This window comes from Piliocolobus tephrosceles, chromosome 15, assembly GCF_002776525.5.
Source record: "Piliocolobus tephrosceles isolate RC106 chromosome 15, ASM277652v3, whole genome shotgun sequence".
Lineage (NCBI taxonomy): Eukaryota > Metazoa > Chordata > Mammalia > Primates > Cercopithecidae > Piliocolobus > Piliocolobus tephrosceles.
In genome coordinates this window covers 9892022-9910152 of record NC_045448.1, presented here as the reverse complement: position 1 = coordinate 9910152, position 18131 = coordinate 9892022, and the positions used below count along the sequence as shown (strand labels likewise).

Below are 18131 nucleotides of genomic sequence, written 5' to 3'. Positions count from 1 at the left end.
TTTTTTTTTTTTTTTTTTTTTTTGAGACGGAGTCTGGCTCTGCCGCCCAGGCTGGAGTGCAGTGGCCAGATCTCAGCTCACTGCAAGCTCCGCCTCCTAGGTTTATGCCATTCTCCTGCCTCAGCCTCCCGAGTAGCTGGGACTACAGGCACCCGCCAAATCGCCCGGCTAGTTTTTTGTATTTTTTAGTAGAGACGGGGTTTCACCGTGTTAGCCAGGATGGTCTCAATCTCATGACCTCGTGATCCGCCCGTCTCGGCCTCCCAAAGTGCTGGGATTACAGGCTTGAGCCACCGCGTCCGGCCGCCTGTTTAATTTCTCTAAGGGACTAACAACCACTCTGAAGGTTGCTACAAGCTCCGGGGCCTCCATGGTCACTTTTTGTTCCCAAAAGAGGTCATTGTCCTTTCCCAGGAGGTGATTACCTATTTACCGTTTTTTGTTTTGGTTTGGTTTGGTTTTTTTTTTTTTTTTTTTTTGAGACGGAGTTTCACTCTTGTCACCCAGACTGGAATGCAATCTCAGCTCACTGCAACCTCCGCTTTCCAGGTTCAAGCGATTCTTCCGCCTCAACCTCTGGAGTAGATGGGATTACAGGCACACACCACCATGCCTGGCTAATTTTTGTATTTTTAGTAGAGATGGGATCTCACCATGTTGGCCAGGCTAGTCTCAAACTCCTGACCTCAGGTGATCCACCTGCCTCAGCCTCCCAAAGTGTTGGGATTACAGGCGTGAGCTACCATGCCTGGCCCACCTATTCAACTTTTTACTGTGCTATTTATCATGGGCAGGTGTTTGAAGCAGGAGTTTGGTTCCTTAGTCCACCATCTTGCTGGAGCCACTCGTCTCTAGAGCCAAGGCTAAGGTGAACATGACTACTGAACCTTAAGCAGTAATGGGTTTAGCTATTCTCATGATTTAAAACAAAAAAAAAAAATCCTGATGTGACATATTCCCTCCAGGGAATGGCAGGGAGACACCACTGATGTGTTCCCTTCTGTGTCCAGACAGACACCAGGAGGGTAGCCCCTCTACACTCGGGGACTGTTGGAAGAGGCCAGGCCACGCAGTCCAGTTGCAGCCACTCACAGATGAGGGGCTGGGCCTGTGCCTGTCTTGCTAAGAGAAGTTAAACTATTATCAGGATCTCCAGACCAACACTGGCAGGGCCACTGATCCTCAAAATACAGCCAGTTAGCTCCCTGGCCAGGTGACAGTTAAGAACACCCATCTGGTTCCTCCTTTGCAGGACAAGATCCTCAGGTCAGAGGCCACAGCAGTACCAGGCAAAGGGAGGTTTTTGCAGGTCTGCTCTTAGCAGCCAGGCCTGGCCACTGCAGCTGGGCAGGGCCCTGAATGTGCACACGCAATGAAGTGTAACTCTTACGCAGCATGTCTAGAACACACCAGAAAACACACCTGGATAATGCTAAAGCTCAGCAGGGCTGCCTTTTCCACAAGTGAGATCCAGCCTGTAGTAGCTTTTAAAAGCCCCCATGTGATTACAATTCACACCCGGGACTGAAGTCCACTGGTTTGAACTTTATGTTAGGAGTCTATCCCACCCAATCTCAAATGTCTGAGATCTCCCATTAAGATTACAGGGTCCCTGGTTTACCCCCAGACTGATTCAGTAGGTCTGGGGGTGAGGCCAGGGAGGATGTACCTAATGAGTACCCAGGGCAATTGACTCGGCAGCCTGCCCACTCAACTCTCTGCAGGCCCTCCTCGGGCAGCATGGGAGACACGCTCTATAGAGCATGGCAGCTGGCATGGGGCCGGGGGGAGCAGAACAGGACTGTAGGCCACCCACAGGGAGGCTGTCCCAGTAGCTGGTCATCTTCTTGAAGCCTGGCTGCCCTGAACTTCTACAATAGGCCTGGTGCCAACCTGACATTACAAATCAAATGACCTTCACTGAACGCTTTTAGATGTAAAGGCAAAGCTCTCTACTAGGTTCCTCTGGGAGACAGAACACAGTTTTATCCAAGATACCATCCACCCCAAAATACTTCAGTTCCAATTAGTTTATTTCCCCATGTACCAGTCACTTAAATACCTGATCCTTGGAGGCCCTATGCTTAGAAATATAGAGACAGATAAAAACCTGTGACCTCAAAGACAACTTTCTCTTACGAGCAGCATGGGAAGGAATCTTCCTGAGAACACAGGAATTGGAAGCAGCACAACCTCAAACACTGGTCCCAGTCTCCACCAGGGAAACACCATCTCCCCGCCGAGGCCTCTCCCAATCACTCCCACCCACCTTAGAATTCCCTGCTGCCCCCACCACTGCCCAGCACTTCCGATCTACTCATCTGTCAGTTTTCCTCTCTAGGAGTAAACCCAAGCTCCAGAGGGAGGGGCCTCCCACCTGGCTCAGTGCCCCATCTTCCTGAATTAACATGCGGGTAGAAAACGGCACCTGACAAGAGAACTGCTCTCTTCTCACTGAATGGCAGTGGCATGAGGTACAAGGAATAATAATTGGTTCGTTTGGGGATGGATGGGTGTCATGAATTCTAAAAGGCTTTATCAAAGTGGGTGGGATTCCGACTCAAGAAAGGGCCTTCATAGACAGAGGGACCAGTCGAAACCTGTGCTGGAGTCCACACAGGTCAGGTCAGATGAGGGACAGCAAAGCAAAACTCCAGCTGGGAAGACCTCTAGCCCCACCTGTTTTGCAAATGGGAAAAGAGGCCCAGGAGTGGCTCCCCCACAGTTGAGAAGTTAACTCAGCCCCGACTTCACAAACCCCACATGCAGTATGGTAGTTAATATTTTTGGGCACCACCTTTCGGTTGTACCTGTCTCCTATGCACCTTATGCCAGAATAGGCACAAGGCAAGTCTCTTGCCCAGAACTAGTGGAAAGCAAATGAATTCGTTAGCCTTTACAAAAAATACTTTTTTTTTTTTTTAGACAGTCTCACTCTGTTGCCCAGGCTGAAGTGCAGTGGTATAATCTCAGCTCACTGCAACCTCTGCCTCCCGGGTTCAAGCGATTCTCCTGCCTCAGCCTCCCGAGTAGCTGGGATTACAGGCACGTACCACCATGCCTGGCTAATTTTTGCATTTTTAGTAGAGATGGGGTTTCACCATGTTGGCCAGGCTGATCTCGAACTCCTGACCTCAGGTGATCCACCTGCCTCAGTCTCCCAAAGTGCTGGGATTACAGCCATGCCTGGCCAAAAAATATTTCTCTTCCTGAATTAAAATGCAAATTTTACCAATCAAGAAACTGACATAAGAACAGTTTTATTTTAATCACTTAACACTTGTGCATTATTCAATTTTGAGACTGAAATACTTGTTTCCCTTTCAACTGATTAGGAAATGGTCTGAGCTGGCAGAAGTTAATCCTCACATTATTCAGCTAACGAGACACAGAATCCTAAAACCCGATTCCAACTTCCGCCTGAACCTCACAATGCAAAGCAAAGCCTTTCATTTTAATGTTGTACAAATATAAGGACAATGTAATCTGGATTAACTTTAGATAATAACTTAAGATAGGAAAATGTATCATATTACAGAGATTTAAAAATTGACTATACAATAAATGAAGAAGAAAACTAACAATAGAACAGGACAATGTTCAAATAGCGAATACAATGAACAAATGGGGCCAAAAGATCAACATTTATCTCTCATCATCTTTCTTGCAATGTCTCAGCTTTCTTCTCCCAAACATAAAGGCAGATTAATTCAAAGTAGCCCTATTAAGAATATTTGTTTATCATGCCTGTAATCCCAGCACTTTGGGAGGCCCAGGTGGGTGATCACCTGAGGTCAGGAGTTCAAGACCAGCCTGACCAATACGGGTGAAACTCCGTCTCTACTAAAAATACAAAAATTAGCACATACCTGCAGTTCCAGCTACTCAGGAGGCTGAGACAGGAGAATTGCTTGAACCCAGGAGGCGGAGGTTGCAGTGAGCCGAAATCACGCTACTGCACTCCAGCCTGGGCAACAGAGCGAGACTCCATCTCAAAAAAAAAAAGACATAGTAAATATAAATGAATTAACTCACACAACCTACTTACACACAAACAAAACTAGAATAAACAACAACTTGTAGGAACCACCTCTAGTTGATTTCACCACTTAACAGGGGCAAGATCTTAGGTGGGTCACTTTGTTTAAGGATGACTTGAAATTTTACAGTACTACCTTAGATCCCACATATGAAAACTCTTCAAGAATTTTTTATCAACTAGAAGTTGAGAAAAATACAGTGAGAAATAAAATGAAATGGCTTCTCACACATATGAAGGCCCAGATCATGCCTAAATTTCTAATGATTTAACTTAAGGAGCTCCTTGTCCTGAAAGATTCCTTTAACCCACAACACTACTCAGATGGGGCAGAGAATCCCAGGACACTACCCAAGCCACAGGATAAGAACACAACCTGTCTTCTATCTGGCACCAACAGACTAATATCTAGCTATACATGGGACCGACTTTAAAGTTGGTTAACGAGTATTGCAATCCATTAAAATAAAACTTAGAAATTACATGCTTAGTCTACACAAGTTTAACTTAGTCACTTAGTGAACTGTGAATTGGCTCCCATTAGTGGTCAGAATGCTTTGTACTTGGTGTAGAAACCAAATAAATCAAGCTATTATTATCTTGTGAGTACAAACAATGTTTATTTGTTTGTAAAGTGCCAGTTTTATATTTAAGTAAACATTAAAATCTGCGTTGAAGCAGTGAGGCTGCATCTTTCAATTGCCTGTGCTGGTTAAAAGACTGTTTAATCCTGCTGTGCCAAGCTCACTAAAGGGTCACCCCTCACTTTAAAGCCAAGACTGCCATTGTTACTGCTATGGTAAGTCACAGCCAGCCAGGCCTGCTGGCAAAAGGTGATACTACCAGCACTATAAACAAACAGGACTGGTTGTGAGGTAGCTACACAGTTTTAAAGATGCTGTTAATGAACATTATGGGCAATTCACGGTGGGGCTAGTTGGTAACACTTCAGCTGATTTTCTTTATGAGACGGAAAAAAAAATCAGCAAAATAAGGGCATATCTTCAGTTCATTTAGAAGTCAGCATCCAAGGTAAAAGAATTCTCTGTTGGACTTGACATCACTCCCATCCTCTGATACTCGCCTACTCTCTTCTCAAAGAAGTTAGTCTTTCCTTCCAGTGAAATATTCTCCATAAAGTCAAATGGGTTCTCTACTCTGAAAACCTGAAAAGGTTCACATCAAGATATAAATACAGAGCACCAGTTTCAAAACAAGCAGAAGGCTATGTAAACAATACTTTACCTTGCTAAAACCCAGTTCCAGCATAAGTCTGTCTGCCACAAACTCAATGTATTGCTTCATTAGAGTGCAATTCATCCCAATGAGCTTTACAGGCAAGGCCTCGGTGAGGAACTCCTAGGAACCAAAATACAGCTTCTGAATACAACTAAAGCACAGGCATTTTCTAGCAAGCCTGAGTGACCCATTTCATCACCCACTTACCTGTTCTATCCAAACAGCATTGATAATTATTTCTCTTACTCTCTCCTCTGATGGTTTGTGTACCAGGTGTTTGAACATCAGGCAAGCAAAATCACAGTGTAAACCCTAGAAAAAAAAAGTTCAAGATCACTAAAGCCAGAAGACTTCTGTCACTAACATGGAATATGAAATTACTTTATCCTTTTCTGCATTCTCCTTATCCAACATGCTCAGCCATACTGAGAGCACTTGAACTCTCAAAGGGAAGATGACTTCAACTACCGACTTCTCTGCTGATGTCACCGAGGCAAGCTCAGTCCCATTCAAGGGCCTCAAAGCTGCCACCTAGATGAAGACAGGCAAGGTCTATTTCTTGCTCTGCTGTGTGGTGGCAAAGGAGGAGTCAGAGCTTCACTCAAAGTGTTCTTTCTATAGCCATGAGTGCTAATTTTGCCACTACTTCAGCAGGAAAGGTAAAACTCAGTAATAAGGCTAGTTTTTAGATGCTCAGGAAATTTGTATGCAATTTCAAGCAAATCAGGTTTGCAAGTGAGTGCATTAAACACCAAGCTTCACAGCTTACCTCCTAATCCAATAAGGAAGGTCCTCCTACAAGGTAACCAAGTTTGATTTGCCTACTGGGCTCCAAGTAAGATGGAGTTCATGCTCCTGGCTTTTCAAATGTGACTTTATCAAAGACATACACTAGACCAAAATGTATACTCATTTCACCGAGATGCTTATTAACATTGAAGTTGAAGGGCAATTTCTAGATCAAACAGAAAAAACATAATGGCTACCATGAACATTTTTTTGGGGGGACAGAGTCTCGTTCTGTCACCCAGGCTGGAGTGCAGCGGTGCAATCTCGGCTCACTGCAACCTCCGTCTCCCAGGTTCAGGCGATTCTCCTACCTCAGCCTCCCAAGTAGCTGGGACTACAGGCACATGCCACCACACCTGGCTAATTTTTTGTGTTTTTAGTAGAGACGGGGTTAGCCAGGATGGTCTCCATCTCCTGACCTCGTGATCCACCCGCCTCAGCCGCCCAAAGTGCCGGGATTACAGGCATCAGCCACCACGCCTGGCTTTACTATGAACATTTTTACGGAAAAGGGGATTACATATAATACCAGGCAAAAATAATAAAACGTCCCTTAAAATCCCAATCCCATCAATAACTTGTAGTTTTGGCTGGGCATGGTGGCTCATGCCTGTAACCCCAGCCCTCTGGGAGGCCGAGGCGGGCAGATCATCTGAGGTCAGTTCAACCCCAGCCTGGCAAACATGGTGAAACTCCGTCTCTACAAAACTACAAAAATTAGCCAGGTGTGGTGGCGGGCGCCTACAATCCCAGCTACATGGGAGGCTGAGGCGGGATAATCACTTGAATCTGGGAGGCAGAGGTTGCAGTGAGCCAAGATCATGCCATTGCACTCCAGCCTGGAGCGACAGAGCAAGATTCCATCCCCTCAAAAAACAAAGAACTTGTAGTTTTATGCATTCAAAGCCTATGGGGCAATATATGTGTACTAATGTATTACGACATGTTGAGAATGCAAGTAAAATAGTTTCAGTAAATGAAAGTATTTCCTTCTTTTGTCAAGTGTGTGTATGGTTGAAGTCACACATTAAATGTGGATATATGCTGTCTAGTACCCCAGGTCCCCATCAGTGAACACAAGAGCATGCCCGAGTTGTGTTTGGGGTTTAGGTCACTCTATTATTTGATTTAGATTCACCTCATCTCTGCTGATAAGTTCATTGGAAAATGTGAGGCCAGGCATCAGTCCTCGTTTCTTGAGCCAGAATATCGATGCAAAAGAACCAGAAAAGAAGATGCCTTCCACTGCAGCAAAGGCTACGACACGTTCACCTATTTAAGAGTTAACACCAAAATGATTCTCGTGAGTTGCTATTCAAGGGCCAACAATCCAATATCATTACTTGGAAAATGAAGCTCAGGTTTAAGTAGGGGCAAAGGTCTCCTTACCATAGGTAGCCTCTTTGTCCCCAATCCAGCGCAAGGCCCAATCTGCCTTCTTCTTGACACAAGGCATCGTTTCAATGGCATTGAAGAGAAATTCCCTAGTAGGCACATTCAGCATCAACAATTGAAGCATTACAGTAAAAGACCCCTGATTACCAACTGCTAGATAAGAGCTCTGGGACAAAGGCCAAATTCAAGTATTTGCCAATCCTCTTCCTAAAGGAAGAACTCACACCGAAATATTATATTTTTACTGGTCAGTTTTTCCCTCCAGTGTTTTAAAAAATCTCAACATTTGATTTACATTAATACAAGTTTGGGTATTCTGTAGTTCATATTGAGCTTCAGGGTCTACAAACTGTAAAACATGGTCCAGTACAGCAGGGACATTTGTTGCCTTTAAAATTATTTCAAGTCCAGATCATTGTTCAATTTGAAGAATCATAGAATTTGATTTTGAAGAACCATAAAATCCTAACTGCTATGCTATTATCAGACTATCACTGGGGGCATTATTTGGCCCCAGTTGCCACCATCTATATCATAAAATAATTAAGCCAATAAACTAAGAATGCTTCCTACTAGAACTCTGTGCTACACAGTCGATCCCAGGTCGGGAAAGCAAATCCATGGGTACTACAGTTAACTGGTCTCCCTTACCACCCTCCTCTAACTCCCTTTATTCTGGTGCCCACCGTGAGAGGCTACTGATTTCCCAGCCTGTTCCTACCCAGATGACCTTGTGTTCTGAATCTGAAGCCAAGGTCAACAGACATTGGGCAGCGTTCATTTTTTTTTTTTTTTTTTTTTAAAGAGATGAGGGTCTCACTCTGTCGCCCAGGCTAGAGTGCAGCGAGATGATCACAGCTCATGGTAAAACCAAACTCCTAGGCTCAAGCCATCCTTCTGCCTCAACCTGCCAAGTAGCTGGTGGGCCTACCAGCTTACACTACCACACCCAGCTGCCTTTCATTCTTTCCATCTCACTGTCCTGTTTGAGACCTGGGTCTGCCTCTCCCTTGATTTTGAGGCTTCCCCAGCAGACCTTCTTGATCCCAACCATTCCCCTTTTGGTCATTTGCCCCCAATTGTATCCCTAATCTTTGCCTTCTTTTCTCAATTTCCACCTATAAACATGTTCAAATCTCTTCACCCGCAATGAGTTTCCTCAGTCCTTTCAAGTTACTTTTCCTCTTCATGTACTTCAAAGTCTACAATAACTACTTTAGGTTGCAGCTTCACCACTTCCACTCCATACAGGGTTCCAGTCCCTAAAGCTGACCTTTGTATCTAGACTACTCCAACAGCCCATTTCTAATCCCCCACCTCCAATCTCCAAAACAAAACAGACCTTAAGCTACCTTTATTCAGCCAAACTGCTGCATGCCTAAATCAATCTCAGGGTTCACTGCTGCCGCTGCCTTGGGTAACTCCTGCTAAGTCTTATTTGCCTGTACCGTACTGCAGCTTCCTTAGGAGACAAGTCCGCCCCGTCCTTCAGCCCACCGCAGCCCCACATTCTAGCCTCTCAACACATTTACCAAATGAGCAAAGATGGTCAGACATAGGTTTTAGTTTGTCTTACCCAACATCTGGGAATTTTTTCAAAAGAAGGCTTTAGATTGGTAGACATCCAACTCTAAAAGTGGAGTACCTTCACAACTGTAAGTGAATAATAAAGTGAATTTAGGCCCCTTGCTAAGAGCAGACATGACCACGGGTGCTGGGAATGTCTATGACTGTCTGCTTAGTCATTCTGGAGTCATTTTTATCCCTACATGAACTAAAAATTTGTAATATCAAAAACAAAAAACAAAAAACAAAAATAAAAGAGAGAATAAAAAAAAAATTTGTAATATCAACAATTAATGAGTCCTAAAAATCTTGGCATACCACTTGAATACTCACCTTTCTTTGGGATCTTTTATGTAAGTGTCAATAAGAAGACTATACATTTCAGAATGTATGTTTTCCATGGCAATCTGGAAGCCATAGAAACAGCGGGCTTCTGTAATCTGAACTTCTTGGCTAAATCGCTCCACCTAGTGGCGAAACACATCAAAGTTAAGCTTGAGAAAAAACTAACAGCAGCAATGCTCAACAGATACTGGTAGCATCGCACTCTTTGTACCATTATAAGGTTTATTTCTATATATATTTCATCCAATTCGTCACAGTTCTGTGATATTTTGTATCATACACTCAACTTACAGATCAGGAAATAGATGCATATAAAATAAGATTTCTGTGAGTGCTCGATGATTTCCTGATTTATGTCAAGAAAGATCCATTCCCAAGAGATACAACCAAATTATGATTAAAACAGCAAAGCCACAAAAAGGAGGGAGCAGAGCCGGGCGTGGTGGCTCACGCCTGTAATCCCAGCACTTTAGGAGGCCAAGGTGGGCAGATCACCTGAGCTCATCAGTTCGAGACCAGCCTGGCCAACATGGTGAAACCCTGTCTCTACTAAAAATACAGAAATTAGCCGGCAGGTGGCGCACGTCTGTAATCCCAGCTACTCATGAGGCTGAGGAGAATCGCTTGAACCTAGGAGGCAGAGGTTGCAGTGAGCCAAGATCGCACCACTGCACTCCAGCCTGGGCCAGAGTGAGACTGTCTCCAAAAAAAAAAAAAAAAAAAAAAAAGGAGGGAGCAGATATGGTGGCCACAAGGAGTCCCTCTATTGCCTATTGCTACCACTTAATATTGTCTCAGCTTCTCTAGAGTCAGGAAAATACCATAAGAAAAGAACTGCAAAGTGTTACAAAACAGGAAATGCCATGTAATATAAAACCCAGCTTACAGACACAGAGGCACTCAGCATGGAAAAACGGAAAAACGTACAAGACGAGGAGGGCGAACTAGTTCGACCTCAGATCGTCAATGTCAAATGAAAGACACCTGGGAAACTCACCAAGTTTTCATTTACTATGCCATCGCTTGCTGCAAAGAAAGCCAGAACATGGGATATAAAGTATCTCTCCTCGGGCTTCAGGGATTCCCAGTGCTGAATGTCCTTGGACAGGTCCACCTGAGGTTCGGAAGTCACAATTTTAGCATAAAAGGAAGACAGCAAAGCTTGCAGGACTCACACTGAGCACTCTGAAACTTTAAGTGTGCTGGCACCACTATGCCCCACAGGTAGCCCCCCTTGCCAACGGGAACCTCCAAGTGCATTTATGTCTGAGTCGTCACGGTCCCCCCTGCAGGGGTCTTCTGGGGTCCTCCGATTACCTCCTCGGCGGTCCAGAAGGAAGCCTCCGCCTTCTTATACATCTGCCAGATATCATGGTACTCGATGGGGAAGATGACAAAGCGGCGGGGGTTTTCTCTCAGCAGCGGTTCATCCTCCACGCCGGCGGCAGCTGCTTTAGTTTTCTGTTGGGGGAGAAAATAAAACATTTAAGTGCGGGGCGAACCATATGAAACTAACGTTTCTCTGGACCAAGTCCGTTCCATGGGCGGCAATTTCATGGGGCCCGATGTCAAAACGTGGCTGTCCCGTCGCACTCCGTGGGTCGCAGCAGAGAAGCGCACGCCCAAACCGGGAAATGGGCAGAGGGGCACGGGAGGTCGCCCTGGGGAGGGGCCGCCTAGGCGGGAAAGGAGCCGGCGCGGGAGTGTGAACAGCTGAGGAGACAATGCGGCTTTGGCGCCAAGACGCCCAAGGCCGCCCCTGGCCCCTCTGCCCCACGCCCGTCACTCACCGGCTCCGCGGGCTCCTGGAAGATCCTCCTCGCGGTCTTGCTGGCCAGCACGCGGGTCCCGCTCAGGGATGGCGGCTGCAGGGAGACGTGTGTGAGTGGGGGGCGGCTTCGCCTTCCCCGCCTCCCTCTCCGGGCCGCAGCACCCTCCCCGCGCGCTCACCGTGTTCTCCTTGTCGACCAGGCTGAGCCCCTTCAGCGGCGAGAGCTGCAGCTGCTGCGGGTCCGTGATGGGCGCGAGCGGGATGCGGACGGAGAGCATAGTGGCGGCGCAGCGAAGGAGAGCTACAGGCCAGAACAGGACGGCTGGGACGAGAAGCACGGGCGACTCCTCGGTCCAGCAGCCTTTTAATCTCCCGTGCCGGCCCTTCCCATTCGCTTTGGCGCCCCGGCCCTTCCCATTGGCTGTGCCGTGCCCCCGACCCTTCCATTGGTTGCACCTTGATCCCACCCAGGCTGGCCGCGGGACAGCGCGCGATTTTCAAGCGCAGCGCGGGAGCCTCCGCCGGCGCCTTCCGGGGACCCCCGGGGACACCCCCGTGGACGCCCCCCGGGACCTCCCGGTTTCCCCCCACGCTCCGTCCGCTGGCTAGGTCGGGGGCGCCGCCGCCCGGGCCTCCACAGGTCCCACGGGACCAGGACCGCAGTCCCTGAGGGTCTCGGCGGCGTTGGCGCGCGCGGGCCCCTGTTCGCCCGGGAACCGTTTGGGATTGCGTGAGGCGCAGCGATTGGAGCCCGCGGGCGCGCCTCCCGAAAGCGCCTCCTCCCAGCCGCGCCGCCGCAGGGCAGGGAACTTAGCCAACGAGGTTGGTGCAAAGGCCTGGAAGACGCTCCTGGGTCGGGGGAGGCGTTGCTGCGACCCTTTCGATCCGTGTCCCTGGGGTGGGGGTGCAAGGGCCCCGAGCCCTGACATTTTGGCGGGGTGGTCGGCGAGGACCCTACAGCCTAAAAGTTTGGGCTGCTGAGCCCCGCGGCTCGTTTTGCTGTGACTGGGACATGCGACCAGGCTTCTTACAGATTCGGTGTCCCCCTAAGTAAAATGGGACTCGTCACCGCGTGGGGTGTTAATGTGGTGAGGAGAGCATTCGTTGAGATGACTCATGTAAAATGTGCAGTCCTTTGTAAACCTTCAAACTCCAGGACACGGAGAGAAGGCCCTTGTGCAATTTTCCACAGAAATCCTGTCTCCTGTCAGACCCCTGTCCCCTATTGTCACCCTTGCTTTAAGAATTGCAAACTGTGGGCGCGGTGGCTCACGCCTGTAGTCCCAGCACTTTGGGAGGCCGAGGCAGGAGGATTGTTTGAGGCCAAGAGCTGGAGACCAGCCTTGGCAACATAGTGAGACCCCGCCCCCATTAAAAAAAGAAAAGAAAAAACTTGTTTTAATTGCAAACTGAGCAAAAATTCCTGGGAGAAAGTTCACAGAATGATTTTAGAACTAGGATTTAATGTACTACTCATTGGGCATCAAATATGCTGAAGAGGAGTTTGAAACTCCACTGCGTAGAGACTGGAACTTAGCAACAGCTTTCATTTAATTGTCTATGTGGCTTTCTGATTTGCCAGGCCCTGGCAACGGCAAAATGCCAAAAATAAAGGACGAGAAAGAAACTTTAAGATCCAAGAAGAAATCATTAACCTGAGAAAGCTTCAACAGCTGCACTCAGGGCTGTTATTGAGAGACTCGGGACTTTTTACAAAGCCTTTTCTAGATACTTTATAGAGGGTGGGGTTGGACAGGTACCCTCCCCCATCTAGGTCTGTTTCTCTCACTTCTTAAAAGTACTACGGACTTGTATTCAAAGTATTCTCGTGTTGCAGGGATAAGTGACCATCACATTCCTTATACAAAGCCACAACCAAAACTTTGGTGTAGCATGATTTGTTTAAAGCAACTTGTCATTCATTGCCAGTTTCACCCCCAAACACACTAAAGCATCCATCTCCAGGAAATTGGTATTTTTATTGATTACTTTATGGCTGATAAAGCTATTATCTAACAAAATTATAATTTCTTGGTGTCATACTCACTCGGATTTCAATTTCCCATAATCAACGTCTAAAGCCCTGGTTTTGGTTGCCCTACGGCGCCATGTGCTTTTTTGCTCCTGTTAAACTCACTGTAACTGAAATAGCCAGAGGTGGCTTCACTTACAGTTTAGTTCCTGGCCACGTGATTAACATACCCGTTGTAGAAGGCGCGGAAAGATGCGTACGTGTTAGAGGCCAGGTGAAGTCGCCATCCTCCCCTCCCGCGCTGAACGTGAGTCATCTCGGCGAGGCCCTCCTCCCTCCAGGTCCGGCATCTTTGCCCCGCTGCGGAGGAGGTGGCGGCGCCCAGGGCCACGCGGCAATGCGGCAGGTTCCGCCTCTGGGGGGTTGGGCAAAGCAGCCACTCCCGGGAGGGCGCCCGCCGCAGGCGGCGGGCTGCTGCTAGCGCCGGGATTTACTCCTTTTTCCCTCGGTGCTCGTTTTTTTGGTTTTATTTAAGTGAACAGACAAGGGTCTCGCTTGTTTGCCCAGGCTGATCTCAAACTCCTCGCCTCAAGCGATCCTCCCTCCGCCTCCCTAAGTCCCGGAATTCCTGGCGGGAGCCACTTGAGCGCGCGTTTTGACATCTGCATCTACTCCACCATTGGTCTGCACGGGAGGCCCCGCCCCATTTCCCGGAAGGCTCCTCTGCACTCCCAGCCTCGGGTGCCCCGCCCCGTTTCCGCTGTTCCAACTCACACGCCAACAGCCGGGACAGGTTTGCAGGTCCCTGGACAAGGTTAGCGCGGCTTCCAAAAGGCTGTTCCTACCTGTCCACCATTAGGGTGGAAAAACCGCGGCCTGGGGAGCTCAGCACTCACTGTGTACCAGACGCCGTGCCGAAGGTGGTCATAATAATAATTACGGCTGCAGCACCCACAGCCTCTGGGCACCTGGATCATGTGAAGCTGTTTTTTTGTTTGTTTGTTTGTTTGTTTTGAGTTTTTTGTTTTTTTGTTTTGAGACAGGGTCTCGCTCTGTTGCCCAGGCTGGTGGCTGCATCATAGTTCACTGCAGCCTCAACTTTCCAAGCTCAAGTGATCCTCCTACTTCAGCCTCCCAAGTAGCTGGGACTCCAGGCATGCACCACTACACCAGGCTAATTTTTTAATTTTTTGTAGAGATGGTTTCTCGGTATGTCACCCGGGCTGGTCTTGAACCCCTGGGCTCAAGCCCTCCACCCGCCTTGGCCTCCCAAAATGCTCAGATTACAGGCGTGAGCTACCGCCCCACCGGGGTTGGTATTTTTAACCCCGTTTCATAGGTGAGGAAATGAAGACCTGAGAGGCAAGGAGACTGCCCAAGGTCGCACAGCACAACTGCACAGCAGAACGTTTCTACCCTAACTTTTTATTATGAATGTTTTCAACATACAGAATAATGGAACGATTGCTAGCATTCGCCCACTACCTAAGATTCAACAGCTGTTTCCATTTTGCCATATTTGCTTCATGGCAAATATGGCAGACACCCCCTCTGTGGGTGTGTGAGGCTTATGGTTTTTTATGGATCATTTGAAAGTGATAGATACCATGACCCATTACCCCTAAACGTTTCAGCTCCTAAGAATAAGGACACTCTCTAACATCACCACAATACCACATTTATCCCTAGGAAAACTAAGAATACTCCAGTATCACCTAATATCCAGTCCATATTCCTGTTTTTCCAATTGTTTCAAAAATGTCTCATAGTTTTTTGGATTTACTTTTTTATGCAGGATCTAATTAAGTACATGCATTGCGTTTGGTTATTATGGTGCTTTAGACTCTTAATAAAGCTCTTCCACTTCTTTTCCCCAGGACATTGACTTTGAAGTACAGGCCAGTTTTCTTGTAGAATGTCCCACATCCTACATTTGCCTAATTGTTTATTCACGGTGTCAATTAACTTGTTTTCCTGACTCCTGTACTCTACACTGGAAGTTAGGTGAAAAGGCTTTATTAGGCCCTGCTTGGAGGCTCACGCCTGTAATCCCAGCACTTTGGGAGGCTGAGGCAGGCAGATCACCTGAGGTCAGGAGTTTGAGAGCAGCCTGGCCAATATAGGGAAACCCCATTTCTACTAAAAATACAAAAATTAGCCAGATGTGGTGGCAGGCGCCTGTAATTCCCGCTACTTGGGAGGCTGAGGCAGGAGAATCGCTTGAACCCAGGAGGCAGAGGTTTCAATGAGCCGAGATCACACCATTGCACTCCAACCTGGGCAACAAGAATGAAATTCCGTCTCAAAAAAAAATAAAAAGGCAGGTGCGGGGTGGTTGTTATTAGACTTAGGCTAAAAGTTATTGGCAAGAAGACTTCATAGGTGATAATATAGCTAGGATTTTAACCCGGGTCTGACTAACTCCAGAATTCCAGACTCTCAAAAACTTTAATATGAACTGCCAATTACATTATATATATATTATATACATATATAATATATATAACATATATATTATAATATATATATAATATATATATATATAGATGAGATCTCACTATATTGCCCAGGCTGGTCTCAAACTTCTGGGTCAAGCTATCCTTCTACCTCAGCCTCCCAAAGTGCTGGGATGACAGGCATGAATCCTTGCGCCTGGCCCAATATTCTTAATGTAGCACCGCACAGTAGCGTGTCTCAGGAGCAGCCCAGTTCAACTTTGTAATTAGTTTATCTGTCACTCACTCAGAGGTCAGCAGGAAATGGTTAAGCAGGAAGCAGGGTGGACAACCAGATGAAACTGTCTGATGTTGATGTGAGTGTCACCACATCATGTGTGTCTAGAACATTCTCATTGGAGAGCTTCGGCCACTAAGAGGCCATTTTCAGGAGATGGTGAGGATGGGGCAGCCAGCACAATGCAGAGCCTTTGGGATCAATGATTTTCTTTGTGCTCAGATAACCTCTAAAATGGTGTTGAAAAGTAATGTGCCACTCTGCACACATTTAAAGTGACCTTTAGCCAGGCACAGTGGCACACCCTTATAGCCCCAGCTACTCTAGAGGCTGAGGAAGGAGAATTGCTTGAGACCAGGCATTTGAAACCAGTCTGGGCAACATAGCAAGACCCCCGTCTTTAAAACTAAAATAAATAAGAATTAAACTGACATTTAAACTTTTTGTCATAAATTAAATAGTTACAGGAGATGTAATCTCCATCATGTTGCAAATATGAGCACCTTAAAACGAAAACTGGCCAGCATGGTGGCTCACACCTGCAATCCTAGCAGTTTGGGAGGCTGAGGTGGGAGGATGGCTTAAGCCCAGAAGTTCAACACCAGCCTAGGCAGCATAGTCAGACCTTATCTCTATGAAAAATAAAAAATTAGCTGATTGTGGTGGCACGCATCTGTGGTCCCAGCTATTCAGGAGGCTGAGGCAGGAGTATTGCTTGAGCCCAGGAAATTGAAGCAGCAGTGAGCCATGATCAGGCCACTGTATTCCACCCTGGGCAACAAAGCAAGATGCTATCTCAAAATAAATAAATAAAAATAAAAACCACAATTATGTGCTTTTAACTCTTAGAATTTAGAATCCACAGATTTCAGTATGTTTCTTATGCTTATTTAAAAATTCTTAGTCTGGCTGGGCACGGTGGCTCACGCCTGTAATCCCAGCACTTTGGGAGGCCGATGCGGGCGGATCAACTGAGGTCGGGAGTTTGAGACTAGCCTGACTAACACGAAGAAACCCAGTCTCTACTAAAAAAAGTTACAAAATTAGCTGGGCTTGGTGGCGCATGCCTGTAAGCCTAGCTACTCGGGAGGCTGAGGCAGGAGAATTGCTTGAGCCCGGGAGGCGGAAGTTGCAGTGAGCTGAGATGGCACCATTGCACTCCGGACTGGGCAACAAGAGCAAAACTCCATGTGGAAAAAAAAAGAAAGAAAGAAAGAAACAGGGTCTTGCTCTGTCACCCAGTCTGGAGTGCAGTGGTGCAATAATGGCTCACTACAACCTTGAACTCCTGGGTGTAAGCAGTCCTCCCGCCTCAGCCTCCCAAGTAGCTGGGACTACAGGTGCACACTATCACGCCCAGCTAATTTTTTTTTTAATTATAGAAACAGGGTCTCACTATGGGTCCCAAGCTGGTTTGAATTCTTGGCCTCAAGTGAGCCTCTAGCCTCAGCCTCCCAAAGCGCTGAGATTACAGGCGTGAGCCACTGTGCCTGGGCTTTGTCCATTTATTGATTGGGTCATCTATCACTTTCTCATTGATTTATGGGGGCTTTATATGATTTGGATAGTATCTCTTTCTATTATATATGTTGCAGTTTTAGTTTCCTGTTATTCCATTTATGTCTTTTTCTTTTTTAAAAAAGTATTAAGCTCTATTTTGAGATAGTTTAAGACACACAGAAGTTGCAAAAATGGTAGAGTTTCTTTGTACCCTTCATCCAGGTTACTCAATATCTTACATAACCATAGTACATTGTCAAAATCAGGAAGTTGACAGTAATTAAATTGCTAACCTTGTTTGGATTTCACTGGTTTCTACATGCAGTCATGTATTTGTGTGTGTGTACATGGTTCTTTGAAATTTTATCACATGTGTAGATTTGAATAATCATCACCAAATCAGGATACAGAACTGTTCCATCACCACAAAGAGGATCCCTGTGTTGCTCCTCATTGTTAACACCTAGCCTTCACTCCTGGCAGCCACTAATCTGGTCTCCATCACTGTAATTTTTCTTAGAGAATATTCTATCAATGGAATCATATAATGTGGAACCCTTTGAGATTAATTGCCTTTTTTTTTTTAACTAGAAATAATGCCCTTGAGATTCATCGAAGTTGTTGAATGTATCAACATTTTCTTCATGTTTATTGCCAAGTAGTGTTCATTTCCTTGGATGGCTGTGCCATAGTTTATCCATTCACCTGGTGCAGGACATCTGTGTATTTTGCTTTCTTTCTTTCTTTTTTTTTTTTTCCTTTTTCTTTTTTGTTTCTTTGAT

At 46.5% G+C, this 18131-nt stretch overlaps 1 protein-coding gene across 2 annotated transcripts; it reads right to left on the bottom strand.

Annotated features, from left to right (window-relative positions):
• Nucleotides 1-3244: 3244 nt before the first annotated feature.
• On the bottom strand, nucleotides 3245-13741 carry RRM2 (ribonucleotide reductase regulatory subunit M2). 2 transcript variants are annotated; one of them, XM_023199177.2, is made up of 11 exons: nucleotides 13347-13741; nucleotides 11324-11445; nucleotides 11164-11238; nucleotides 10691-10834; nucleotides 10371-10487; nucleotides 9362-9495; nucleotides 7457-7551; nucleotides 7206-7339; nucleotides 5486-5590; nucleotides 5285-5398; nucleotides 3245-5205 (listed from the first exon to the last, which is right to left on the bottom strand). In XM_023199177.2, exons 2-11 carry the CDS (start codon nucleotides 11420-11422, stop codon nucleotides 5053-5055), a joined length of 1170 nt encoding a protein of 389 aa, XP_023054945.2. In that variant the 5' UTR covers nucleotides 11423-11445; nucleotides 13347-13741; the 3' UTR covers nucleotides 3245-5052. The 2 variants fall into 2 exon arrangements, with proteins under 2 accessions (XP_023054945.2, XP_026310487.1); XM_026454702.1 differs by lacking the exon at nucleotides 13347-13741 and having other exon boundaries at nucleotides 11324-11883.
• Nucleotides 13742-18131: the final 4390 nt, after the last annotated feature.